This window comes from Acinonyx jubatus, chromosome D1 (assembly GCF_027475565.1).
Source record: "Acinonyx jubatus isolate Ajub_Pintada_27869175 chromosome D1, VMU_Ajub_asm_v1.0, whole genome shotgun sequence".
NCBI lineage: Eukaryota > Metazoa > Chordata > Mammalia > Carnivora > Felidae > Acinonyx > Acinonyx jubatus.
Genome location: NC_069390.1, coordinates 46015505 through 46041865, shown reverse-complemented (window position 1 = coordinate 46041865; position 26361 = coordinate 46015505). Strand labels below are relative to the sequence as shown.

Below are 26361 nucleotides of genomic sequence, written 5' to 3'. Positions count from 1 at the left end.
ACCTACCTGCAATCCTCTTTGGCCTTGGCATTTCCCACAAGCAGGGTACTCAGTACGCTCCAGCTTCCCGCAGGATGGGCACGGAGGACGTCCGCACAGGAGACTCTGAAAACGGCACACACCCAGAGGCTCCACCATGGTCACACCCAGAAGGTGTCGGTGCAGTTAGACACACAGTCCTCAGCGCCCCAGCTCAGGCGCCCCTGTGGACCAGCCGTGCAGGCTAGACCTTGCCCGCATGACTACGCCACAGCACACAGCCAGGATCTGTACACATAGGAGCATCTGTATTCAACCTCACCCCCTTTCCCCATCCCTCCCTGGCCCTGCCGATGCCCTCACTAACTTCCAGAGGAGCATCTTGATATGGGGATCGAGGAGCCCATATTTGTTCACAATGTGGCATCTTAATCTGGAGAGGGTCCGGTTTTCTCTGTGGAGCCAGTCTTAAAAATTTCTCTCCCTCTCTCCTGGTTTTCACTGCTGGCGTTAAATTGTTGTCTCATCCCTAACCCTGATAGCATCCAAATCCCAACCAAGCTGATCAACTCCAGGCAAAATAAAACGCTTTTCACCTCCAAGGACCTTGTTTGCTTTTAGGGAATGTAACTTTCCCCTCAGTCCGCCAGGAGGATCGTCCCTCTGGTGAGTGGTAAACGACTGAGGTTGAACGATCACCTCCGGAGACTGAATGGCCATGTCTGGGGAAAGAAGAAGAGCTTGGGGATTATATTTTCCTCTTTAAAAGCTCTCAGTCTGCTTCTGAAGATCTGCCTCTGGTCCTGTGGCATAGGAAAATTCCCGGGGACTCCAGAGCTCCTGTCACCATGCACCACAAGTGACATCTGAACACACATGCGTGGTCCCTGTCCTCCTGGGTATGTGCTCCTAGACCTACTGCTTGTGGGTAATGCCTGCATTTATGGCCACTCCATTCACTGCATACAGTATGTTACGACACACTCGGGGCGCCTGATCTTTGTTTCCCCATTCTGAGCCCACTCCTTGGAGGACAACACAACACAGAGGTGTCCCTTATTCATGACAAGCCCATCCCAGAAGCCACGTTGGCAGCCCCAGGGTATTCATCCTGCTCAGCTGGCTGACTGTGACCCAGGCGGCGGGCGTTCTCCGTCAGCACTGATCCCGGGAGAGTGGAGTTCACAGAGCATGGCTCGCGTGGGTATCTGGTCTCAGCAGTGAGGGTGCCCGCCCAGCTCTCCTCTCCTCACTCCTCCCACACAAACACTTTCCAAAGAGCCAGGGGCATTAGGTAAGGAAGTCTTTCTTCCATCCATATTTACTGAGCGTCTATATTATGTGGCGTTCTCCTGTCGGCGCTGAGGGTAGAGCAGAAAACAAGACAGGCAAGGAGGCTGCCCGAGGATGCTGACCTTCCAGGGGTACCGTCTGAATTCGTCTCCCCTTCCCCAGCTGCTCTCACAGAACCTCCACCCAGCAGCCAGGTCTCCCCACCAGCTTTCTAGTACTTCTCAATTCAGAGATGTGAAGAAAGCCCAGGAGGGTCGAGAGCACCGGGTACAGATGCTGCCCGGCCGAGCAAGCACCAGGCCTTCGAGCTGCCGCTGTGGCACCTGCGGTTTGAAGGCTGATCTCTCTCCTGTTCTCTGTGCAACACAGCTGGGGATTCTGAGCTAACCTACAGAATGGGAATAGGTTTGAAGCCAGGCAGACAGAACCATATTTAGGCCTGCTGGGGATTTGGAACACGTTTGAACCTCCCTTTGCTTGTCTGCAAAATGATGGCACCAACCTCAACACGGCACTGCTCCAGTGCAAAGACAGTACGAACCAATGCAGGTGCGAGCCCCTGCTCTGCCTGCAGTGTGAGAAGGGCTCCACAAATGGTAGCTCCTGTCCCTGAGGAGTTGTGAGTAAACGGAGACGCCTGTTTTCTGAGATGAGGCAAACTAGTTGGACTGAACGCTTGGTTCTGCATCGCAGCCGTGATCGATGCCGCACCTTATAGCGTACGAAGCAGTTTCATGCGTATCTCATTTGCTCCTTGTGTTACCTTTTGAGGAAGGTGGGGCATGTTTTCTCCTCCCAGCCTTAGAGAAGGACAATCTTGCATGTGGGGGGATTAAACTGCGATGTCCCATAGTGGTGGTGAAAGTCAAGGTCAGAACTCGAATTCAGATTTTCTAAGTCTCTTAACTAGCACGATCCTAATTAACAGTGTGCCACACTTCCATAGCCAACCTGATAAGTGTTCTGTGTACGTGACTTCATTAATCCTTACAACAACTTATGAGCTAGATAGTACATCTAGGTGAGGAAATAAGAGATGAAGAAGCTGATGTCAGAGACGTTAGGTGATTTTCCTAAGGTCACACAGCTGGGAAGTAAGTCATGACTCTGTTACTGAAGAAGAGAAGAGCTCCCTTGCCAGGGTCACTGGCCATCTTTCTAAATATCATGGCTGCCTCTACACATCCGGGCATTGCCTGCAATGGCCAGTCTCTCTTCTTGTGCCCCAGATCTAAATCTCTCCAGGGTTAGCCTACACTAGCTAGCTAAATATAAAGGCGGTTTCCTTTGAACTAACATCACGTGAAGTTGGGCTTTATGGGAACATGATTATCTTGCACTGATCAAATAATCAGTTTAGCAGGTATATGTCTGATTATTTGTTTAAATGGAGACACCAATTAGTTTAATAAATGCCCCGTAGTATATGGACTTTTTCAAATCTTTGGGAAATCATCATAAGAAATGTGTTCTTGGGGTGCCTAGGTGGCTCAGTCGGTTAAGCGTCTGACTTCAGCTCAGGTCACGATCTCGCGGTCCGTGAGTTCGAGCCCCGCGTCAGGCTCTGGGCTGATGGCTCAGAGCCTAGAGCCTGCTTCCGATTCTGTGTCTCCCTCTCTCTCTGCCCCTCCCCTGTTCATGCTCTGTCTCTCTCTGTCCCAAAAATAAATAAACGTTAAAAAAATTTTTTTAAAAAGAAATGTGTTCTTGGGGGAAAGGCAAAAAAAAGCAAAAGAAAGTGAACTATTCGTGTATTCTCACGCTGTCTCTCACTGGGTACAATAAATACTTTTTTTCCCTTCTTGTACTCCATTCTTCGTAGAGCAAAATAGAGTCCAAGGAGATGGGGTAGTAATGCAATGTTGGCTTCCAGATAGAGATAAAGAGATAAGAAAAAATTAGGTAAATCCCTAAGTTTGAGTTTTTTTCTGCCTTTCTGTCTTAACCTAGCTCTTTAGTTGAGTGCTTCCAAGATCAATTCATAAGTAAGAGTAGAGACCGTTCGGGTATGTATGTAGGTAACCTTTCCATATAGACCGAATGTTATTGTCCCATAGCTCAGGCTGAATCAGAGGAGTGGAGGTTACCCCATCCACTTCCTTTATTTCCCCCAAAGGATTTGCGGTCGTCTTAGGTGGTGCTACTGGGCACATTCTGTCCTAGAAGTGCTTTTTATGAGCCTGTGGCTAACATACTGGGTTTGGATCTCTACAGGCTCTGATGTTGGAACAGTCAAGCCCTAAGCTGTCAAACGAGAGTAAGATGTGTTGCTCTTTGAGAGAAAAGCCAAGTCTTTATTTAAGGTGGAAACAACACAAAACAAAACAAAAAAACGCAACAGTAAACCCTAAGATTATGCATGGAGAGTTCTTGTTGGATAGGACATCCTGTACTTTCTTCCGCTCCGGTCTCCCCCAGCAAACCATTCATAGGCACTAGAGCCGGGGGCCCAGACAGCCTGCGCCTCTAAGACCCAACATTGTTGCGAATAAGGTCATCTGTTTCTCTTGGTGTTTGCCCAAGCGTTTGGGTTGAAATCATTTCCATTCACAGAATAATGACTTATTAAAAGCTGAAGGAAATGTTGAAGGGAAGGCAGGGCCCTCAGATCTGCTCTCTTGTGCTGTCTGAACAAGGGAAGCGTCAGATTTCTGAACAAATATCAATGACTAAACAGTGGTTGATCTTATCTTTCAAAATATTAAAGGTGCTGGTGAATGTGGAAAGGGAGCAGAGGAGATGGGAGTATAAAAGCAGGGGAAGCAGGTGCTTCTGCTGGGAGCAAGTGGGTACACAGCAGTGTGTGTACTGGGGGCTCCAGGAGTTCCTGGTGCAGCACAAGCATGGGGTAAAGGGGCTGTACTCCTGGGTTTGAGGGAGAGAGTGGCCAGCAGCCCTCCCACTGCATCCAAAGTGGAAGAAAGCCTGGGATTTCAGCTGGCATGCTATCGAAAGCCTGTCTGAGGGTGGAGGCTTCCCAGGGAAGGGAACATCCATGGCCCTCGGGGGCCCGGTCATTTGGAGAAGGCCCCAGCTAGAGATTGATGGCAGGATTCCGGGTAATCTCACCATAAGCGTCAAGAGGCAATTTTACTCTAAAAGAGAAAAGCACAAAAAATAAAAGATGGGCATTCATTGAAAAGGACATAATGAATGAAACATGAAAAACAAATAACCAAATTCAAAAGACTTTATTGTGAAATACAAAACGTTTGGATACGTTCAGAGTATGTAGCTAGCATGGCGTAGATTCATCGCGACCTTGTGCAAATAACTGGTTTCATTTTGTGGGCTGGACTTAAACACTGGTCTTCAGTCTTTGGTTCATCCTGTTACATATTTTTTGCTTACTGATTGGTCTCCTTGTTGGACATGGCATGTTTTCTTTTCTCGCTAAACGTTCTTCCTTTAGTGAGAGAGGTATCCATTTCCAAATCCTAGGAAACCTACTCGCTTTATGTTGCTTTGCAAGCACCCTGCTATTTACTCTTGGCATATTGTCACATGTCCATTGATAGACATCCCAAAGCTCTGTGGGAAATGTGGGTTCAAAACTCTGCACGGCTGCAGAGACCATTGCCAGGGCTAAGATTTGTAGAATGTGAAAATGGGAGCACTGTGCCCATGGAGAAATGAAACCAAGCTGTCAATCAGTTGGTGAAACCAAACTGTCCCCCGGTTATTTTTGTAAATCTGTTACAGCAACATTGCTTTATATCCAATTAGTTGCATGGTAAAAATGCTCGTGGCAAAAGTGCTTGAAGCAAGGATGTCTGCTGCAAAGATGCTTATGGCTAACATGCTGGGCATGGGGAGGGAGAGCGGTGTAACCCCAGGGTCAGGATAGACTTAGCTGGCAGGGTGCAGTGAAGGCACCCAATCCAGCCCAACCCCCAGACTCAGCTCCATCGGTGCAGTCCCGCCCATTCCCTTGAGGTCAGGAGGCTGACTGTGAGTGTGGCCTTTGGTGGCCCTTGCAGGGTTACTGCAACGGGCGTGTATAGAGGGGGGTTCCCAGATTTAAATGTTCAGGTTCAGGCAGCAGAAAGGAGGCTGTCAGGGCTTATTGGTAGGGCAGCCATGTGATTTACTGTCTAACCAGGGTACTTTTGAGAGGGAAAGGGAACACTGCATAATTCGGCTGGGGAAAACGATAAATCGAAACTGTCCTGGGCAAATAGGGCTGTATGGTCACCACAGTTTTCAGACCATACCTGATGCTACTTTGAAGTTGATAGAATACCATTTATTGGTATTTGCAGTGGCGAATGAACGGCGGATTAATTTGCCATCAAATCCCTGTACGGCTGATCGGAGCCCTGGGAATCCCCACCTATGAGGTGGGCAGTACCACTGCTTGTGGGAGGTGGTCTCCATGTTGGAACATGTGGACGGGCTTTAGCAGACCTGGCTGGGACTGCTCTGAGTCCAGGGTCACTCTGACAACAGAGACAGTCCCCGCCTTGCCTCCAGAACAGAGATTCTTTGTGCTTTGGGAGGTTTCAGAATGATCTTTTGCCACGTGATTCCCACCCCTGCTGACAGAGCCCCCTCTAGGTTCAGGAAGGCTCCCTCCCGTGCATCTGAAGGGAACTCTGTGATAGTGTGTGTGACAGCGCAGGGTAATATATGTCCGTTTGTCTCCTGGGCTGGCGACTGTTAGCGGGCAACAGCTCAGGGCCAGCTCCGTGGCGTAGGGGCTGTTAGTGGAACAGCGCAGACTTCGATGGCCCTGAACTCACCATGCTTTCTTGGCCGCTGCAGGTGGACGTCCAAACTGAAGAGAGCGACATGAACAAACGGAGGCGGAGAGGCTTCAACAACCTGGATGAGGTTCGTGTGTCAGTTTAAGCAAAGGCCGGTTGCCTGACGGCCAGTGGCCATAGCGCTGGCCCTTCCTTTTTTCCTCTCTCGTGAACCACTTGGTTCCAAGCTTGGCTTGATGGAAAAACCATTGGGTTCTGGTCCTCCCTCCACTACTTACGAGGTGTGTAACCTGGAGAAACAGAGCCTCTCCGGCTGTGGTTCACATCTGTGAAGTGCAGGCGATAGATTTGAAATGTATGGAACTTTTGCAGGATTTTTAAAGATTAAATAAGAGGGTGTATATAATATGCCGAGCATGATATCTGGCACCTGTGTTAATCAATATATCATCGCTGTTAACAGCAAGTAGGAACAGGGCACCAGCAGCCCCTCTGGTCTCCCAGTCATTGTTTCTACCTTTTGTTTTACGCATTTCTAGTCCTTAAGGCAGATGTCCCAGGGCCCACAAGTGCCACCTTCTGGTCAAAGTGGAAAATTACAAGCTACTTTGTCCAAACCAAGCACCAGTCTGTCTCCTGCTGAAAAATCGATCTGGCCAAAAAGAGAGTATCCGTTCCTGCTTCCCCAGGAAGCTCTTTAAAGAGACCGGAGGTACTCATACCATCTGAAAAAGCTGTCCTAACCCCACAAAAACAAGCATAGATGTTGTCAGTGAACTGTAGGATGCCGGCTTTAGCTAGCCTACCGGCGGATGTCATAATTAGGCCCCAAAGGCATGCGGGACAGTTTGTATAATACATTTATACCTGAGTTACAGGACTTAGAAAAGACTTTACCTTATGTGGATGAAGGTGCATTATTGCTGTATATTTTTAGGACACTGTTGTTCACATCTGTGACTTGCTTCATGTGGAAGCCTCGATGGGGATCCAGACACTGGTTCTCAAAACAGTGACCTTTATAACAAATAGAGCTACAAGGCCCAACCTGGGGGGATGGGGGAATTGCCTATTGTTCATTGCATTTTCTGGAAGGGGCAAAGATGAGCTCTGTTCAAGGAAGCCTGGAGTTCAGCTCATGTCTTAAAATGTGTACAAACACATTTTATCCAAAGAGTTCACATCACCCTTTTCCAAACCGTTTCTAGAACTTCTTTGATCCCTTCAAGAGAGTTTGTTTCTCTGTCTCTTGGCTCTTGCGTGCGCAAGAAGCCAGTGAATAGGGAGGTGGTTGAGCAGAGGAAGCAGAGGCTGAAGAACAGGGTAGGAGAGACCTCCCACTTTCCCCAGTATGGGGTGTTGGCTCTCACTTACAGTGCCTGTGATCTGCCCCTCCCTCCTCCCTAGAGGCTTGCCTGGGATGCGTGTCTCACGTGGAAGTCTGCTCCTGCCTTTCATCCACGGCTCATTTGAGGGAGTGTTTGTGCTCTTTCTGTCGATGGCAACACAGGAGTCAGAGTGTGGGAAGAAATCTGGTTACTCCTGCCCCATCTGAGATGTTGCTGGACTGTGATCGGAGCCAGCCATTTTGCTAAAGTCAGATTTAACTAAGGAATAATTCTTTCCAAATACTCGCTGCTCAAAATGTAGGCCAGGAGCCAGCAGCAGCAGGATCACCTAGCAGCTGGTTAGGAATGCAGTGTCCCTTCCCCCAGACGCCCCCGGAATCTGAATCTGCATCTGAAAGAGAGCCGCCGGTGATTCGTATGCGCATTAACCTCTGAGAAGCGCCAGTCTGTGACCCAGTGTCTTGGCCCACTTTGGCCTTGTGCAAACAGTGACCACTCCAGTAAACCTACCCTCTTCTTCTCAAGCCTGTATTGATATGCACAGTTACATTCCGTACTTTGAAGTCGGAGTGACTCTGTGTTTGTCTAACACTTCAGAGTGGCTATATGCATACAAGGTTTCCCCTGGGGCTCTTAGGGACTCTTCAGAAGAAAAAAAAAAATCATTAGACCTTAGCTTGCTTCTTCCCATGACTTTCTGCTAAATGAACATTTCTTAGTCGTCTTGAGAACATCTGTTCCTTTGAAGGAGGTTCATTGCCCCCTTGGGAAAGCAGACTGCCCACCAGATATGATGGTATTTACTTCTGAGGCCTATGGGAGCAGATCTTGTGGGAAGGAGACAAGACTTTCCATGAACACCAGTTATTTTCCAGGTTCTAGTGTTTAGCGGATGAGCCGAAGAAGTCTTACATGGAATACCTTTTGATAAAACAGCATAACCAAGTAACGGTCACACTGATAGCACCTACCCAGATATAAAGCAAGGAGAAGGACACTTCTGAACTTTGTGGCATCTTTTCCAAAACCCACAACCTTACTCTGATCATGAGGAGACATGCAGACCAACCCAGGTTGAGGTACCCAGTACAAAATAGCTGATCGGTCTCCTTCAAGACTGTCAAGGTCATGAAAGACAAAGAAAGATGGAGAAACTCTTACAGATGAGGGTGATTGAGGAGACGTGATAAACCACATGCCATGTGGGACCTTGACTGGTACCCTAGAACCTCACGGACATTGGTGGCAAACTAGAGTAGTCTGAATCAAGTCTCTAGCTTACCTAATAGAATTGTGCCGGGTTAATTTCTAAGTTTTGGGATTGGTAGTATGCTTATTCCAGATGCTAACATTAGAAGCATCTGGGTGAGGGTATACAGGAACTACCTGTGCTATCTTTGTAGCTTTTCTGTAAATCTAAAATTATTCTAGGGGCGCCTAGGTGGCTCAGTCAGTTATGCGTCTGACCCTTGGTTTCGGCTCTCAGGCCATGATCTCAGCGTTCATGGGATCGAGGCCCGCATTGGGTTCCGTGAGGTCAGTGCAGAGCCTGCTTGGGATTTTCTTTCTCCTCTCTACCACTCCCCTGCTCTCTCTCTCTCAAAATAAGTAAACAAACTTAAAAAAATAAAATTACTTCCAGATTAAAAGGTATTTTTTTAAAGATAGCAACAACAGAGAAGGGCTGGTTGAAGTTGGGATTGGGGTGCAGAGAAGAGAGGAGAAAGAAGCCCAAGGCCCGTGCCTTGCCTGACTGATACGGCCTCTTGCTTCCTCACCCCCACTCCCCCGACCCTTCACCTCTGATGCCACATGGTGTATTTGGAAAACTGTTCTGCTTGTCACTTCATTATTGTATTGGAGTTTTCCAACAACCAGAGGAAGTGGGTTGTGCTCCCATTTTACAGATGAGGACACTTGAGAGAAGTTACGTAAATTGCCAAGGTCACGGGGCTAGGAAGTGAATCCATTTTCAAACCCTGTCTGGCTCCCAGGTGGGTGTGCCTGTCCTTTGGGAAGATATGAGCATTGTCTCAATGGGCATCACCTCCTGCTTCTGCTTCTCTTCCTCAGACCATGGTGTCCTTCTTCAGGAAACTAGTCCCCCGTCTTGAGTCCCCAGGCCCCTTCCTGATATCCGGGTGCCAGGATCCAACAACCAATGTACTCAATTTGGCCTTTGCAGCCTTCAACCTTTTCCAGCCGGAGCCTGCGCTCCAGTCAAGAGTGCGGCAGCAATAAAGAAGGTGGAAATCAGAACAAAGTCAAGTCCATGGCAAGTCAGCTGCTGGCCAAGTTTGAGGAGAACTCTCGGAACCCCTCGCTCGTGAAGCAGGTGAGTCCTGTCAGATGCTCACTGGACCTGCCTTCCTGGTGACCAGAACCTGCTGAGAAGCCAGCAGAAACCAGAAGCAGAAGCCAGTTGAGGCTAGTGGTGGATTTTCAGGTAGGCCAGCCAGGCCTGGCTCGGGTGAGACTGGCGCTCCTTCTAGATCAGAAGTCGGCACATTTCTCCAAGAAGAACCAGATAGCAAGTTTAGGCTCTAGCAAATATTTTAGGCTTCGGGAACCACGCTATCTCTCACAACGGTTCATTTCTGTCCTTGTAGCATGATAGCAGCCAGGGGCAATACCTAAACAAATGTGCATGGCTGTGTGCAAACAAACCTGAATTTACAAAAACGGGCGGCAGGCCAGATTTGGCCCGGGGCCCATAGTTTGCTGATGCCTCTTCTGCACTGGAGGAGAAATCCAGAATTTGGTTCCACCTTGTAACCATGACTTGGTCTGCAGCCATCTTTGAGATGCCAGCTGCCGAGGAGCCTAAGGCCAGAGTGAGAAGACATGTGCAAACCAGGGGAAACTGAGTCACGGGTCTAAGCTCCGGGGGACCAGCCCTCCCCAAGGGTTCTCTGGCATCCCCTCTCCCGTGTTCACTGAGGTCAGGCTAGCAGGGCCATTGTGTCTGAGCAGGGGTGGCTGTGAGGCCGAAAGAGGCAGAATGCCGTGGGCCAGGCTGCACACTGCGCTGACTGCTCTCCAGGATCTGACTCCAGGGTCTGAGCTTCATGAGGTTCATTTTGCTCCCCTGAACTCCTTTGGGATGCAGCCGTCAAATTACAAGAGCTTGGGATGAGGGGATTAGTTCTCTTTTAGAGAACACCTGGTTGATTGGGTTTACAGGCAATCATAAATGTCTGTCGGGCCTTGATGGTGGACCACATCCCCTCCGGGACAAACCGACCTTCCCCAGGGAGGGAGCTAAGTTTTGTTGCTATAAGGGGGCCGTTTTCCCGAGACTTACAATTCTCTGAATTTTTTTTTTTTCTCTCAATTGCCCCTTCTGGAGGCTTTGCCCCTAGAAGTCCCCAAGTGTCATTGAGGGTTCTCTTCCATCAGAAGGAATGTAGCATCTAGTGTTCCGGGAGCTTTGCCAGTTCCAGGAGGACTCGAGGGCTGGCCACCCTGGCTTGGCATGGCCTGGCAGCACAGGCCCAGTGCCCCGGGTCTAAGCCAGGAGCAAGGCCTCCCTGGGATTTACACGTTGTCCAAGAGAAGGGGACTCCAGGACTTGTTCACATGGACAGAGAGCCAGGGTTCAGGTTTCCCAGCAAGGCCCAGCTTGCAGGGTTGCTGTCTCTGCCCACCTCTCTTCTCCTCCCTCCAAGTTCTCAGTCTGACTCACCTTTTCCTTCATGTTTCCCGTGGCTGCTTTTTTGGACTTCCCTTCCTCCTCCCAGGAATGCCGCATCTCAGGGATAGGTAAGCCTGTCCTGCGCTCTTCCTCTGACCCACCTGTTAACTCTCGCTGCCCCCGGCCGGAGGAGCCCACACCCGGCCCATCACCTCCTCTGAAAAGGCAGGTAGGGCTCCTTCCAGTGGACGCTGTCGTGCTGAAGTCAGAGGGGACTTTCACCCCGAGGGGCGGGGTCAGTGGCTGGCTGTGCAGCCCATGTAGGGCTGACTGTAGAATCTCTGGGAAGGCAGACACAACTTGGGGTGACCGCCCTTATAGGTAAGACTAACCAGGCATGCAGCATCTGGAAATACCTGCCAGTCAGGAGTAACATCTGCCCAACGACTACGCCCTCGATGCTGCCTGTGCTCGGGCGAGAACCGGCTGTACTGCGTGGGGGATTTTGTGCGAAGCTCCGGGATACGTAGCTTTATTTGCAGACCACTTGAATAGGCAGATTTCGAAACGGATGGATAAGCGGCAGTGGTGTTGGGCCGAGCTCAGGTGACCGGTTGGCTGCGCACCATTGGAGGGGTGAGGCTGGGATGCGGCGAAGGCCTCCCCCCGTGCCCGAGCAGACCAGGACCGGCCGGGGCCGGGGAGGCGACTGGCAGCCGTGGGCTGAGGCTTTTTCCAGCTAGTATCTCTGGGTTTGGAATTGGAACAGAAACACTGTTGTGACCACAGTACTCAGAAGCGGCTCGTCAGCACCAGGAGTTTTGTGTCGCTCCAGGTGGTGGAGGCCGAGTGAGGCCCGTGTGGGTGTATTCCAGCGGCTTTCTGTCTGTGAGCGTCACAATCACCTAGAGAGCTTTCTTTTTCGTAATTTAGTGTTTACCAATTTTTGAGAGCGAGGGAGCAGGGGAGGATCAGACAGAGAGGGAGACACAGAATCCGAAGCAGGCTCCAGGCTCCGAGCTGTCAGCACAGAGCCCGACGCGGGGCTCGAACTTAAGGACCGTGAGATCATGACCTGAGCCGAAGTCGGAAGCTCAACCGACTGAGCCACCCAGGCGCCCCTAGAGAGTTTTTCAGAAATATCTGGAACCCACCCCAGACCAATTAAACCAGACCCCCGGGGGGTGGGGCCAAACTTGGGTTACTTTTTCTAAGTGCCCGAGGTGACCTCAGGGTACAGCTGGGACTGAGACCAGCCTCGTACAGGTCTTGATCCGGTGAGTTTGGGGGGAGGCCCGAGACTGTGTATCGTTACTGAGGATGTCGGACGGTGGAGAGTCGGGACCCCGGGTTAGCAGGGAATCTGACTGACGGCAGCACCTGCCGTGCCCTCTGCCCCTGGTCAGCTTGGGGATGGCTTATGGTGGGGTGGGTGTGAATGGGCCACAGTCGGGAAGGAAGCATGATTTTCCTTCTCTCCCAGTTCCCCTCGGTGGTTGTGACGGGGCACGTGCTCCGAGAGCTAAAGCAAGTGTCTGCTGATTGCGAGTGCCCGAGCAGACCCTGGAGAGCCAGAGCCAAGTCTGACCTGCAGCTGGGTGGGCCAGGAAGCTCTCCTGCTCTGCCCCCTGCCTGCCAGGGAGCGCTGGCCCTTTCCGGGGTGCTGCGGCGGCTGCAGCAAGTGGAGGACAGGATTCTCCAGGTGAAAGCCTTGCTCCGTGCCCCTCCTCTGCCTGTGTTTGGGGGTGCCTTCCTTCCCTCCCCTCCTCCCTCTGCCCACAGTGGGTTCCTCCTCTTCCTCTTCACTCCCTGTCCCCTCCGTCCCACCGAGACAAGCCTGCCCCTTCCCCCCAAACCCCCAACCTCTCTCCTGACCCTCACGGTCTCTGTCACTGTCTCTTTTTCTTTCCTCTTTCTCACCTGGCCTGCAGAAGAGGGCTCAGAACTTGGCCAACAGGGAATTTCACAAAAAGAACATTAAGGAGAAGGCGGCTCACCTCGCCTCCATGTTTGGACATGGGGATTTCCCACAGGTAAACAAGGGGCTTTCAGAGCCCCCTCCCCCGCCCAGGGGTCCACATGTTGGGCATCTAGCAAAGTGACCACATGTTGGACATCCAGCAAAGTGACCACGACTCAGTCTGTGCAGCTTCAGACCCTCCCCCTCCTCCTTCCGTGGCATGAGGAGCTATTGACTTTGCAAGAACTTGGACCGGCGTCTAAAAAAGACCCACATGAGAAGATGCAAAAATATGTAGATAAATCATGACAAATGGAAAAGCGAGGTAGTAAAGTGGGCTCAGGTCAAAGGAAGCAGAACCGAATGCTTTTAGATCCTAGAGGGGTCCGAGTAGGCTCTGAGCGTCCTGAGAGTCAACACGGAGAAGGAGAGCTGGACTGTCAGGAATCACATCACAGTGACTTGACCGTGAAGGACAAGTTGCTCATGACGTTGGGAGGCATGATGGGGGTATTTCCCCGTGGCCCCGACGGGGGAGATCCTGAGTGATGGGGCCAAGCACAGGCTGTAACCTGTGCTCTGCTTTCCCAAAAGGCGGCATCAGCCAAGAAGAATGGCTTTGCCTGAGAATGGGAAGCGCAGCCCCCTTGCAGGCCAGGTACTCCTTTCGAAACTCACTGAAGAGAAGAGCGAGGGCTGGCGAGGAGCGGGAAGAGCTGATAGGTCCCCACAGTGGATGTGTGCGAAAGGCGCCCCCCCCCCCCGCCCCCCGCTCTCAGGCAGCCTGGTCCCTAGGACATAACCCCTCTGCTGCTTTCGCTCCATCTCCTCCAGACCTATGTCCTCTGCTTCTTGGCAGAGTCACTGACAGCGGAGGGATGCTTTGCATCTAGTTCACTTCTGGGGCCCAGGGGCCATCCTCCACAGTAGCCCAGGGTTCTCCTTTCCTAAGTTTGCAGCTGCTACGTGACCCCAAACTCCAGAGTGAGAGCGTCAGGTGTTAGCGCTGGTATCTGCGGCAGACGGACACAGGACTAGGACGGAGCAGCTGCAGGTCTTTTGGTGTGATGAGGGAGCCGGAATAGTTGTAGCAGAATGCCGTGTACCCGGGAGCCAGGCGGTCCTGCTGGGCTCCAAAGACCGAGGCTTCTTTTTTGTCCTGAGACCCAGGCCTGGATTTCTTTTCCCATCCTTGAATGCGTAGGCATGGGGCTGCACTGTGGAGGCGAGCATCACGGTGCACACCCCAGGGATAATCACAGCTTCCTCTGTTTCTGTTCTGTGCAGAATAAACTACTTTCTAAAGATCTGTCTCCCGAGCACACTCCAGCTTCTCCCTCCTGCCTTCCATCTCATGATCCTGCTGCTACTTCCTCTCCATCGACTGTTGACTCTGTTTCTCCTGCCAGAAAGGTAGTCGTCCCGTACCATTAGCTTCCCCCACCCTCTGCATGCTCTGAGATCTTCTCCTCTGCCCACCCTGTGCAGACAAATGCCAGGAGCTTGCTTCGGAGGCTATGAGGGTTTGTAAGATGCTTTACAGCAGTCCCGGATTCGCTTGTTTTTGTGTTGAAGCAAGCCCCAAAGCAGAACAGGCAGCACACAAAAACTGGCCGAACAGTGCTGTGCATCTTGGCACCCACCATATGCCACCGCATGCCGGATGCCGAAACAGGGGGAGGGCGGCACGGTCCTTTTACTCCAGTTTTGATGATGAACAGCACAGCAGCATAGAAATGAGTAACATTTTACATAGGAGATGGCCAGTATTTGGTTGTTTTTGACCTAGCAAAATGGCAGCTTCACATGGTGAACCTACTACTTGTCAACACTATCCATTAATTCCGAGGCACAGAAAGGGCAAGTTTATAGGAACCCAGGGAGGGGGAGAAGTCTGGAAAGGATTCACAGAGTAGGCAATATGGGAAACAAGTGTCGAAGGTTACACAGAAAGGGAAGGGCATTTCAGAAAGGTCTAGCATGTGCAGAGGAAGGCAGGCAGGGCTCGCGTGAATGGAAAGAGAATTCTGGGGTAACTTGCTTTGGGAATAAAAGTATTTATGGGAGTGTGGAGGATGAGGGTGAGAGTCAGTCTACTCTTGGTATTAAGGGGTTTCGTTCCGTCCTCTCATAGCCACAGAAGCCACTGCTCTGTGTTCTAGAAGGCTGACTCAGGTAGCAGTGCAGAGGTCGGCTTGGAGCGGGGGTAGGGAGCGAACTTTAGGTAGATAATGAAATGCGCCCTTGAACAATTTTTAGATTGTGGTTGTGGAGGAATTTCTGGTTTCCCTCTTGTCCTCCTGTCACTGAGTATGCTGAGAACACTGCCAGGTGGGGGTGGGAGAGGGCTGGTCTCTGGGAAGCTTGGCCCCTAGAGTAGATGAGCCCGAAAATGGATGTGAAGCCCACTTTGTCTAGCAGTTGCTCATCAAGGAGGCTTGGTCCCTTCCTTGCAAACTGTGCTCCTCTGAACACATCTGGTCCATCTAGCTCCCCAGGCTCGTCTGGGCGTGCAAGGCTGAATGTCCCCCATCATAGTTACTGCTCTTTTGCTCCCATGCTTTAGGCTAAAGCTCAAACACCTGATGTTACCTGAGTGTACAAGAGGAGCTGTCTCTTGGTTTGTAGTTGGGAGTCCCGCCCCCAGTGACTTCCCACTGCTGTGGGGAGAAGAGTACAGGGAACGTCACTAAGAAAGGAGCAAGGAATATTGTCAGCCCCCCACTCCTCCACAGTCCCAGTCGTGGGTGTGAATGACCCCCTGGAAGGGCAGCAAGAGGTGACATGGAGAAACACAAACACCTCCAGCTCCACGGAAGATAGCCATAGCCAAGACGCCTAGCGTCTTGCTCCAGGTCAGCCATTGGTCGGCTGTTTGACCTTAAGTCTCCTGACCTATCTGGGCTTCCGTATTTTCTCATCAACAAGAGTGGTTCCTGGCTCATGTGATAGTGAGCTCTCTGGGTGGAGACTGGCAGTTTTGTCATCACCATCACCAAGGCTGCGGAGCAGCCATTTTGCCCAGCTCGGGAGAGGAGCCTCCCCTGATGGGGATGGTACTTGCTGCTGTGGCAGCCATGACAGGACGAGAAGGGGCGAGGTTGCCTGGGCACAAGCAGGCAGTGGCTGGTGCTCCTGGCTGGGCAGCCAGGCCCACACCGTGCTTCTCGCCTGCTCAGCCCCTCTTCAGTTAGCCCTGGTCAAGGTCCCTTCTTGTCTCTGCTTTTCTTTCATGCTCATGGTGGCCTGGCCTGAGGGCAGAGCTGGGACAAGAAAAGCTACCACCCTTCCCAAGTTCCCTGACTTGATTTCTAGTAGGTGTCTGATAGCTAAGTGCTGGCGAGGCCACCAGGGTCTGACAGAGGCACTTCTGTCACGTCTGTCAACATCAATAGGCACGTTCCCTGTCACATTTTCATCGTGCTCCACTGGAGCCCTCGGCTGCTTCTCCGTTGGGCTCTTCGAGGAGCTTTAAACCAATGTCACCCATGAAGCAAGGCAGTTAGTGAACATTCAGCCATTCAACAAACATCTACTAAACAACAGACAGCTCAGTGTTAGGCACTTCAGGCTCTTGGGATAGGTATCAATGCAGTTACACTCCTTCCCCGGTGACGCTTATATCCTTGTAGGTGGACATAAATGGTCAATGATAATATAACATGTGAATAAACCGTACAGCGCGTCAGAAGACAAGACAGTACATCCTATGGGAAAATTATAGCAGGTAGCAGGGACCTGGCAGGCTGGGGACGGGTGGGAATTTGAAATGGAGTGGTAGGAGGGCTCTTCCTGGGAAAGAGAACTGAGCGAGAGTAGAGCCACAGATAGGAAAACAAAGGTGCAGAGAGGCGACTGGTACCCAGCCCTCCTGACCCCGGCCCGGTGTGAATGGAGTCCTTGTCAGAGGCACCAGCCCGGAGGCTGTGACCGCATAGAGCTCAACATGGCACATGGAGAACTGCAAGTAGAGTGGGCTTTGGGATGGCCGATCTCAGGCCCTCTGCTCCCCCACAGCTCTGTTCCTTGTTTCCACCAGGCTGTGGTAGAAGAGTCACCCCTATTCCTTATTCTTATTCCATTTCTCTAGCCAGCCTTGACCATCAGGCGGTAGTATAATTGAGCTTATTAATTACAGGCTGATGTGCCTGTCATAGAGCGGCTGGCAGTGAGTGGAGAGCTCTTAGAAAGGGCCACCCTGGGGCATTGGGCAAGCCACTCCCCTTCTTTGTGCCTCGGTTTCTCCATTTGTAAAAAGGACCCAATTCGGACTCAACATTCACAATACCCTTCAGATTTCACTGTGACGCCCTTGTAGGCAGTTAGGAATGAGTGGTAAATTCCAAGTTTCAAGCATTCTTGGAGAGGATACGGCCAGTGGCCCTGCACTCCCCGCCCCCACACACCACCAATCTCTCTCCCTCTCCTGGGCCCCACCCTACCACTGATTCAACACTGGACTTTGTGCATGTACAGAATCTGGCAGGGTGATGGCCTCCTCTGAAGAGAGGGTTGGCTGCCCCTTAAAGTAAGTGGCAGCCTGGTGACAAACCACTTCATTCAGTCCTGAAGGAGCTCCGGGAGCCTCTCCCCTGGAGAGAGCCTGAGGCCTCAGTGCTTCTTTCCAGCAGATTATGGGCTGTTCTCACTGCCCAGGGCCGCAAGCTGGCCTCCATTCAGGGAAGCCAGAGGAAGGAAAATGCACTTAGAGACTGATGTTTGGTCCCTGGCAAACTTCAGGCAGGCACCGTGTCTCTATTCCTGCCCTAGAGCCCTACACTCCAATTCTGAGGATCCAGGGATAGCCACCTCCACCTGGGAGCAGACCTAGCCAAACTCGCATGAGGACCACGTGTTCCTCACAGGGATACAAACTTGGATCACCAGTCCCGAGAGATGTGGCCAGGGCTCTGCCTTCAGATTCCACTTGCCTGCCTTCTCAGGTGGATATTTTGCTCTAAGATTCAGTGATGCCACTGGGAGTTTGGCCTGAATGGTGTCACGTGGCTTCCTTAGGTCCTCTCATTTAGGATCTAGCTCCTTACCAGAGTCTTGTCTTCCAAGGACTGGACTAGGGATCATGTCCACTCGTATGTTCCCAGCACCATTCGACTCATCCATCCCATCAGACCGGCCCTCCTGTGGTGGTACTGGCCCCCAATCAACCATTAGTTAACCTCTCTTTTCAAGCAGGGGGGCATGACTGCCAGTCCTTTGCCAAGGCTGGTGAGCTCTTGTGAGAACAAGATGGCGGCTGAGTGTTTGTGCAGCGGGGCCAGAGGGGACTGTGGGTCAGTCTTCCTGGGTCAGAAGAGCAATGCGCATCACAAAAGGAGCTTTCTCTACATGGGGCTATTTGTTCCAAAACTCGATTTGCAGGGTTTGCTGCAGAGATTTGTACATTGGAGCAAAGCTAGGTGAGTCTTGGCTGGTCGCTATGTCTTTGTTTCATTTGAGACAAGCCTAGATCTCAAGGCCTCCCTCAACCTCATCGTCTTTCTCTTTTTTCCTGGGATAAGAGTGCCTTTGGAAGTGTACTATGTGTATCCCAACATGGGGAATTTTAGTTAGCAGAGTGCTGATGTGTCTCAGCGAGGCAGGGCGCTGCAGGGAGAAGAATATGAGCTTAGGGTCGCACTTGGGTTCAGAACACCAAGTACTCACTGTGTGACCTTGGATGAGTTGGTGGGCCTCTCAGCGCCTCAGTTTCCCAACCTATAGAATGGAGGTGACGACAGCTAGCCCTGAGGGTGACAGGAATAATGCCATAAACTGACCAACGTAACATGCCTGAAGGATCCAGTAAACATACTCTTTCCCCAGTGGAGGAGAATTCCGGAAGAAAGCTCATTTACCTGAAATGCATGTTGATTCCTCTCTTTCTAAAGGCAAAGAAGTCACCTTCAGGTTTCCATTTCCATCCCAGCCACTTAAGAACAGTGCGGCCTCAGGTGAGTTAGAGCCTCCCTGAATCTCAGCTCTCCCATCTGCGAACGGGGATTATGAGACCCCCCTCGCAAGGCCGTGAGCATTGCACACGGATGGGCACAGCACGGTGCCTGGCACCAGTGGACACAGGTGCAGATGTGGGTGCCCACTGGGAGGTCACAGTCACAAAGGCCTGCCTGAGTCTCAACTCCAAAGGTGTAATTTCTGGACCTCCTCAAAACAAGGTGGTTTCGATCCTTGCCCTCTCTCCCCCATGCCCTGAGCGTATCCCTGGGCATGCAGGCCCACCGCCTGTCCTATGACGTTCCTCACGCAGGGACTCCTCAGAGAGGAGTGTCAGCCCAAATATGCCCAGGAGACCTTCTCTGGCCCTGCCTGTCATAACTTCCTCTTCCAGTGAGCCCTCAGCTTGGAGGCCCTGAAAGCACCTCCTCACCATGCCTGAGCCGTGTGGGCCTCATGATGTTCACAGCAGACCAGGTGGTCATGGGGACCCAGCTCTGTGGAGAAGCCCAGCCCAGACACCTTGTATTCTTGGCTGAGTTCCAGGCCCGAGGTGGTGGGGGGGCGGAGGGGGACGTTAGCATTGTTTGGCCTCAGATGGGCACAGGAACCTGTTTCCTCCTTCCTTCAGAGCACATGCCCTGTGCCCGGAGTGTAGACATGAGTAAAACACAGTGATGACATTAGCGAGTGCAAACCAGAAGGGAGTGGAGAGCAGGGTGAGAAAGTCTTGTCCTGTTCTGAGCTCAGGCTGCCAGGGTTGCCTCCTTTGGGGGGGGGGGGTGTCCAGCCATCTGCTGCAGCCTCTGGGATCGGTGCTGGTGACAACAGTCCTGTCACCATGTTTGACTCATCGAAGAGAAGCCGGTGCACTCACCCTGGCTGGGCTGTATTGATCTTACTCATACAGAGGAGGGAACCCAAGCAACCTAGAGGATTTCAGAGTGAAGGCCATCTAAGAAAGGAGAGAAGTTCCAGAACATGGAAGTGTAAAGCCACCCCAACGGCAGTGCTTTGAACTATCTGCCAAGTGCTTCTTGGGAGCCCAGTGCCGTGTGAGGTGTGGCCCAGGTTCTATGGGGACCCTTTTTTGCAGTCCTGCAAGGATGGAGGTGGTCTCTCCATTTTATAGACGGGGCAGCTGAGGCTCACAGAAGGGAAATGGTGTATGTGAGATTATTCTAATGGAATGTGAGATGTAGGCCTGCTGGAAGTGTCCAGCCATTCCAGCTTGTTCTAGTCAATTAACCAAAAAATAATTAGAATTCAAAAGAGGAAAGAGGGTAGTAAGAAATACTCCGATTCTTCAAAATTACGAGAATATTGAAAGATACATAAAGGTTTGCAAAAGCAGCCCCACAGCCCTCCGAAATGACCAGTTCTTTAAAAACTAGTGACTGGGATGGGATCATTTTTGGCTAAATCTTTTTATTTGGCCAAACTCTCCTGAGTTGTCAGCTGTCCTCATGACTAGTCCTCCGGAGGTCTTTCAGTGGGTGAATCTCCTTGTTGAGAACCCCTGGATCTCGCTCTGAGGTCAATACCAGGATGAGTTTTCTGGAAGTTTCTCTACAAATTGATCTCTCTATTTCTCAGCATCCCAAGAGCCTAGTAATTCCTTGGTTGGCTGGGGCAGTGCTACTCCAAGTGTGGTCCCTGGGCAGGCACTGGTCTGTGACCCAGTGAGCACGGCAAGTGAAAGTGAGCATTAGACACCTGTAGAGCAGTGTGGCATTGCCATACAACCAAGTGCACAATCATATCTCTAGCAATTCCCTTGTGTTGTGTCCAGAAATACCAGGTCACAATAGATTAGAGATTTTTTTTTTTTTTTTTAAAGTAAAACCTGGTCATTTACCACTGATTGTTTGAGGAGCAGTGAGCTAGCACATGTCTGTCTGGTCATGTCCTCAATCTTCTAGAGCCAATGAGGTATCCTGTTAACAAGAAACATGGAGAAGAGAACCCATAATCCCCAAGGCAATGTTTGCCTCCACACTGGTCATCGAGGGTAGGCTTCTGGGGCACCCCCTCACCTCTTGAGATTAGTTCTCCATCTCCTAGTCTCCTTGTGACCTCTCCAGAAAGTCCAGTCCATTTCTTGGTATTGGCCAGCGGTGACCCTGGGATGGTTTCTATCAGGTTGGGAGGGGCACATGCAGACCCAATGCCGCTTTCTTAAGGGTGCTTTCCTTATTCTTGGCAAAGCCTCTGAAATGGGGTGGGGTCTGTGATTGCAACTGGGAGAAAGGAGCCTTTATGGCCCATACTGAAAGACCAGTTTTGTCTTTATCCTGGATTACCTGGCCAGGTGACCCTGGATGGTGCCCTATCCTGGTAGAAGAACCACGCAGGCCCATGACGACACAGATGTGTTTGGCGACACCCACCAGCAACCTTACAGCCCTCGGCAGGCTTCTGTAATTGCTCCTTAAGTCAGGATTGCACAAAAGCTCAGCAGTACAAAGTGCCTATTAGCTAAGTGGTTAATAAGATCCTATTAGGGGCTTGTATTTAAAGCCTCGGAAAGTACAGTCTCAGTCTCTGCTAACTCAGGGAGGCAATAATTGCGCGTGGGTATCATGGCATCGCCGTGGAGTCTTTCTGGGAGAGTGCCTCAGAGCCAGTTCACACGCTGGGCCATTGGAGGCAGCCCCACAAGGGCAGTGTGGGCAGGCGGGTAAATCTCACCTCCACTGTCTTCCCTCCCCTCTTTGTCTTGATATAACCCCAAGAAGTAGTTGGTATTCTACAGCCTTTGTCTGAGGGACCCGTGTTGGGGGTTCCCGGTGGGGGGTGCAACAACAGACGAACAAAGGCTTGTTGTCCTGCACCTGCGCACCTGAACCCTTCTCGGAAACAGGAGCCAAGTTCCTTGGCATTGGCAAAGTCCTGCAAATGGCAGAAAGTGTGCCTGGAAGCAGAATCCTAACCTCTCCCAGGCTGGGCCAGCCTGGAGGGTGAAATGGGTATGGGCTAAGTGGCCTGGCAGCTGCTGCTACTGGGAAGGAGCAGGCTTTGTAAAGCCTGGAGGGGCCCCGTCTGTCTGAGGCATGAGGTCAGACACCCTACCTCACAGGCCCACGGCCGTATTCCCTACAACCCCAAGACCCACATGTGGTCGGCGCAACCGTTCCAGAGCGGCTGTCAGTGTTAGGGCTCCCTTGATGAGAAAGGGAGCAGGAGCCTCGGGGAGAGAGCCTCACTCTCCCCCACCTGCTTGGCATCCTTCCCTCTTCTTCCTCGTATAGTGGCTGTGCTCTTGCAGGAATCCCATGAGTTGGCCAAGGCTCTGAGTATGGGCCCTGCTATCAGGAGGTGGAGAATTGCTGCCATTTGCCCATTGGCTTTGCCGTTCGCGGAACTTCCTGCCTTATATCTGAGCCTCTTGTAGCAGATTAGATGTGGCCTCCCAGGAGCAGTCCTGGGTTTAGATTGAGGGCATTCCTTCAACCTCACACATCACAGTTGCTCGTGGTTGCCACGGCCGTCTGCCTGTGCCACTCCCAGAAGCTGGATACGGAGGCCGCAGAGGGTCTGGAGCCTGCTTCCTTCTGGAATCCTGGGATGCGAAACAGTGTTTCCAGAATCCCTTACTGTGGTGTGTGCCTCTCTGAAGAGGAGACTACAGTGTTCCCAGGGTGGCCTTTCGTAGCTGGTGGGAAAGGGGGAGCAGGTTGGGATTTACCGGAGGGTGTCTGTGTGATCATGCCCTATCTGCCTGGGCTCCAGCAGCTGCCCCAGCTCCAAGGCACATTGATGGGGACCCAGACAGGTGGGCATGGCCATCATGCCTTCCAAAGCACAGGTACCCGAGACCAGGCCGTGATGCCCAGGGCCCACATGGAGCTATCTTGCCAATACCAGCCTGGGGCCTCTGGGCACCGCCGTCTGGAGCCCACAGTCGAGTACGCTCTTGTTGCCTCCTCACTCCTGTTTCAGTCACCGCTCTGTAGGCCCAGGGCGACTCAGGTCAGACACCACCCTTGCTCCCTAGGGGTGTGGAGGCTGCAAGGCAGCCTGGGACCTGCTGAACTCAGGAAGCAGGGAGGGAGGAGTCTAGCTCATCTAGCCCATCCTGGCTCCGCCCTCAAAGCGCCAGGCGCTTGGATATACATTCTCTCCCTCAGTTCTTACCCCACATCCGTGAGACAGACACGATTTTCCCCGTTTTACTGAACAAAAGAAACTGAGCTCAGAAGTTGAGAGTTTTGTGCTCAGTCTCAGAACTGGTTCATGGTGGAGTTGGGGACTTAACCCTTCCCCCCCAGTGTGGTCTGGGGCAGGGAAAGCCCACTGCTCATGAAGCAGCAGCTCACAGCCCTCCAAAGAGGGGCGGTCTCTGGGAAAGGGCGGCTGCCATCCAGCTGTCTGTCCGTGAGGTCGTGGTTCCTTAGTGCGTGAGGGCACCGGGCTGGCGGTCAGAAGACCTGGGAAGTATTCCGAATCTTGCATGTATGTGCTCCGCGGCCTCGGATAGATCCCTCCCTGTCTCCGGGATTCATTTACCCCATCTGTGAACCAAGGAACTTAATGAATCCTGGAGGCCTTGCACCTCCCCATGGTGGTAGTTTTCCAGGTCACCTGGCTCACCCGGGCCACGGGGTTCCATTTCTGTGCTTCTCTCCACCTCCAGAGTGCCCGCTGCCCGCTCCAGGCTGGTTTTGCCTCTCCCGGGATGTTGGGTGCTATTTGCATGTGGGTGTGGAGCCCTCTCCCACATCCAGCCTGTTCGTGCTTTCCTGCTCGGTGCTAACTGGCCTCTACCTTTGTCTCTGTCTCCTCTGCCTCTGCTCTTGGGTAGCTGACGGTAGGGAAAGTGTCCAGTGGAATAGGGGCCGCGGCTGAAGTCCTGATCAATTTGTACATGAATGATCACAGACCTAAGACCCAGGCCACCTCTCCAGACCTGGTAAGGATGCGCACCCCTCAGCCTTCACCCGCAGACACCAGCTCTGACCTCCCAGAGAGGATGGCCTGGCCCACCCAAGGCCCTCTTTTCATGGACGGGAGGCCTGAGAAGGGGCTGGACCAGAGCCGGGGTTTGAGGGGGCTGCATTTTCTGACAGACGAACCTCACTTGGCTCCCCAAGGGGTCATTTCACAAGGCAGGGTCTCTCTCCTGCTGTCCAGGGCTCCGGAGAGCTCTGTGAAAAGGCCGGGCAGGCCAGCCGTGTAGCCAGGCACCCCTTACCATCAGTGTTGGGCATCCAGTCCGAGTAGCCCTTTTGCACTGGACTGAGAATCCAGTAATGGAGAAACCCTCCTCCCTTCGAATTCTCCCTTCTCCAAACAAGGCTGCCTGCTGCCAATGGCAGCCATCGGACCGTGCAGTTCTGGTTTCCTTTGAGCGCGTCCCCCCTGGAATCCAGAACCCCCCAGGTGCACCGCTGCCTGGCCCTCCTCCTCCTCCTGCCCCCTTGCATTTAGGGATTTGACTGGCAGTCTGGGGGCTAGAGGACACAGCCTCTCCCTTCCCTGCAGTTCTCTGGAACAGTTCTGATGCCACAGGCTTTCCTCACCTTGACCTGAGTCACTGCAGGAGGACAAATGTGGAAAACATTCTTTCAGGGACCTCTCTCTAGACCCGGGCAGCCCTTAACCCCCAGGACAGATTCCTGGAGGCCGCATCTCCTGGCAGGCATGTTTGTGAGGGCTGCCCGCTCCTGCCCCCAAACCAGAGCAGCCGGCCTTGGGAAGAGACCCTCCCGGGCCTCCCTTGCTGCCGGCTGGCCAGCATGGGAGCAAAATGGACCGCAGTCCCTGGAGGGTTGGGGTCTTTGTTGGGAGCATTTCCTCCCCCACCTCACCCTTTGCTGCAGAGACATGAGCAGCAGACGGGAGCCCACGAGGTCCCCGCGATTGAGGTCGGCATTTCCAAGAGCGTCAGCCTCACGTTGCAAGACAAGGTGTCCGTCCTAACGCACAGTGCTTCTCTCCCGCTGCCCTGTGCTCCTAGGAGTCTATGCGGAAGGTGTTTCCCCTGAACCTGGGCGGCAGCGACACCTGCCACTTCTGTAAGAAGCGCGTGTATGTGATGGAGAGGCTGAGCGCAGAGGGCCACTTCTTCCACCGCGAGTGTTTCCGCTGCAGTGTCTGTGCCTCCACCTTGCGCCTGGCCGCCTACGCCTTCGACAGCGACGAAGGTAACCCCCGGGGGCCCGGGACGGCACTGCTCTGCGGCCTGGGCTTCTGTGCTCTGGAGGCTCCGGGACGCCCAACACTTGCCAAGGAATGCGGCATCCTCAGGAGAGCTGGTCAGAGAGCCGGGGGATCCTGCTAGAGAGACAGGTCCCCTGTGGGCGGCCTGGGGACACCCGGGAGCCATCCTGCACCATGCGGCACCTGCTGGGTGCCAAGTGCTTTACATATGCGTTCTCAGCCAGTCTCACCACCTTCCATCCCCGCCCCCCCCCCCCCCCCCCCGCCCCGACCCCGTGTGGTTGGGGAATCAAACCTGGAAACCTAGTCACGTGTTCGGCACTGCACCTGGCTTGTGGCAAGGGTCCAACAAATGATGGCATATCAATGCTGTGATTTATAAAGTGTGTATTATGGAAGTAATCATAATAGCAACCTCCCCTCTGAGAAGCAGCCTGCCAGAATGTACCATTTATTAGCCGTATAACCCTGGATTTAGGAATCTGGTTACCTCTGGGTCCCTCAGACACTTCATCTGTAAAATGAGGGTAATAATAGTTCTTAGGTCAAAAGTTTGTTGCAAGGTGGTTCACACGAGTTCATTCATGGGAAGCATTCAGAATAGTGTCTGGTATATTGTGGGTCCTGGAGAAGTTTTCCTTGTTGTTACCATCATTAACTGTCCCTATTATTACTCTTGTAATGAGTGGTGAACGAAGCAGGCTTTTCTGGCAAGTGCCCAATGGTCCTGGGCTGTGGCCAGGGACCCAGTGTGTGTCTCACCTGGGTCTTTTCCTTCCCATCACTGCTGCCATCTGCTCCAAGCCTTTCCCACTCCCAGGGGGCCCCAGGAAGGACCAGGAACTGGAAACAGTACTGATACTCAAAGCTGTCCGTTTTGCAGTCTTGCAACCAGCCTTGGGAAGGGACTTGGCCTCAGTTTGGTTTGGGGAGTGTCTGAGGGTTTCAGCCCCATCCCCAGCATCCCTGCACCCCTCCCCCCACCTTGCTACAGCCTGCCTCTGAGGCAGCAAAGTGTTCTCATCTCAGTGCTGCTGCTTTAAGACAAGTGATAGAAACTGCTTCCCAAGTTTAAGGTTTCCTAGGCTTGCTCCTATTATTGGTATTTTCTGACCTTGGCTTGTGTCTGCTGCAGCTCTTATTTACAGGAGAAAACCTGTGTGTGCCTGTGTGTGTTTCTTTTACAGGCAAGTTTTTCTGCAAGTCTCATTTCATTCACTGTAAAGCCAACAGTCAGCAGAGGAAGAGACGGGCAGAGTTGAAGCAACAAAGAGAGGTATGTTTTGTCTTGAAAGCGCTGCTGAAACAGGGCAGGCCCCTGGACAG

The 26361-nt window shown here is 52.3% G+C and overlaps 1 protein-coding gene across 11 annotated transcripts in view; it reads left to right on the top strand.

Annotated features, from left to right (window-relative positions):
- MICAL2 (microtubule associated monooxygenase, calponin and LIM domain containing 2) overlaps window positions 1-26361 on the top strand; it is a 228256-nt gene that overhangs the window by 109563 nt on the left and 92332 nt on the right. For 5 of the 11 annotated variants that reach the window (XR_008290465.1, XM_027073121.2, XM_053203480.1 and 2 more), the window contains exons 16-25: window positions 6037-6105; window positions 9513-9662; window positions 11068-11190; window positions 12445-12663; window positions 12893-12994; window positions 14209-14334; window positions 18810-18872; window positions 23678-23785; window positions 24833-25019; window positions 26223-26311. Coding sequence is in view for 10 of the 11 variants with exons in the window: in XM_027073121.2 (XP_026928922.2) it covers window positions 6037-6105; window positions 9513-9662; window positions 11068-11190; window positions 12445-12663; window positions 12893-12994; window positions 14209-14334; window positions 18810-18872; window positions 23678-23785; window positions 24833-25019; window positions 26223-26311 (1236 nt within the window). In the remaining variant the exon portion in view is untranslated. The remainder of the gene's footprint in view (window positions 1-6036; window positions 6106-9512; window positions 9663-11067; window positions 11191-12444; window positions 12664-12892; window positions 12995-14208; window positions 14335-18809; window positions 18873-23677; window positions 23786-24832; window positions 25020-26222; window positions 26312-26361) is intronic. The other 6 variants (XM_027073127.2, XM_027073135.2, XM_027073134.2 and 3 more) reach the window with 5 other exon arrangements.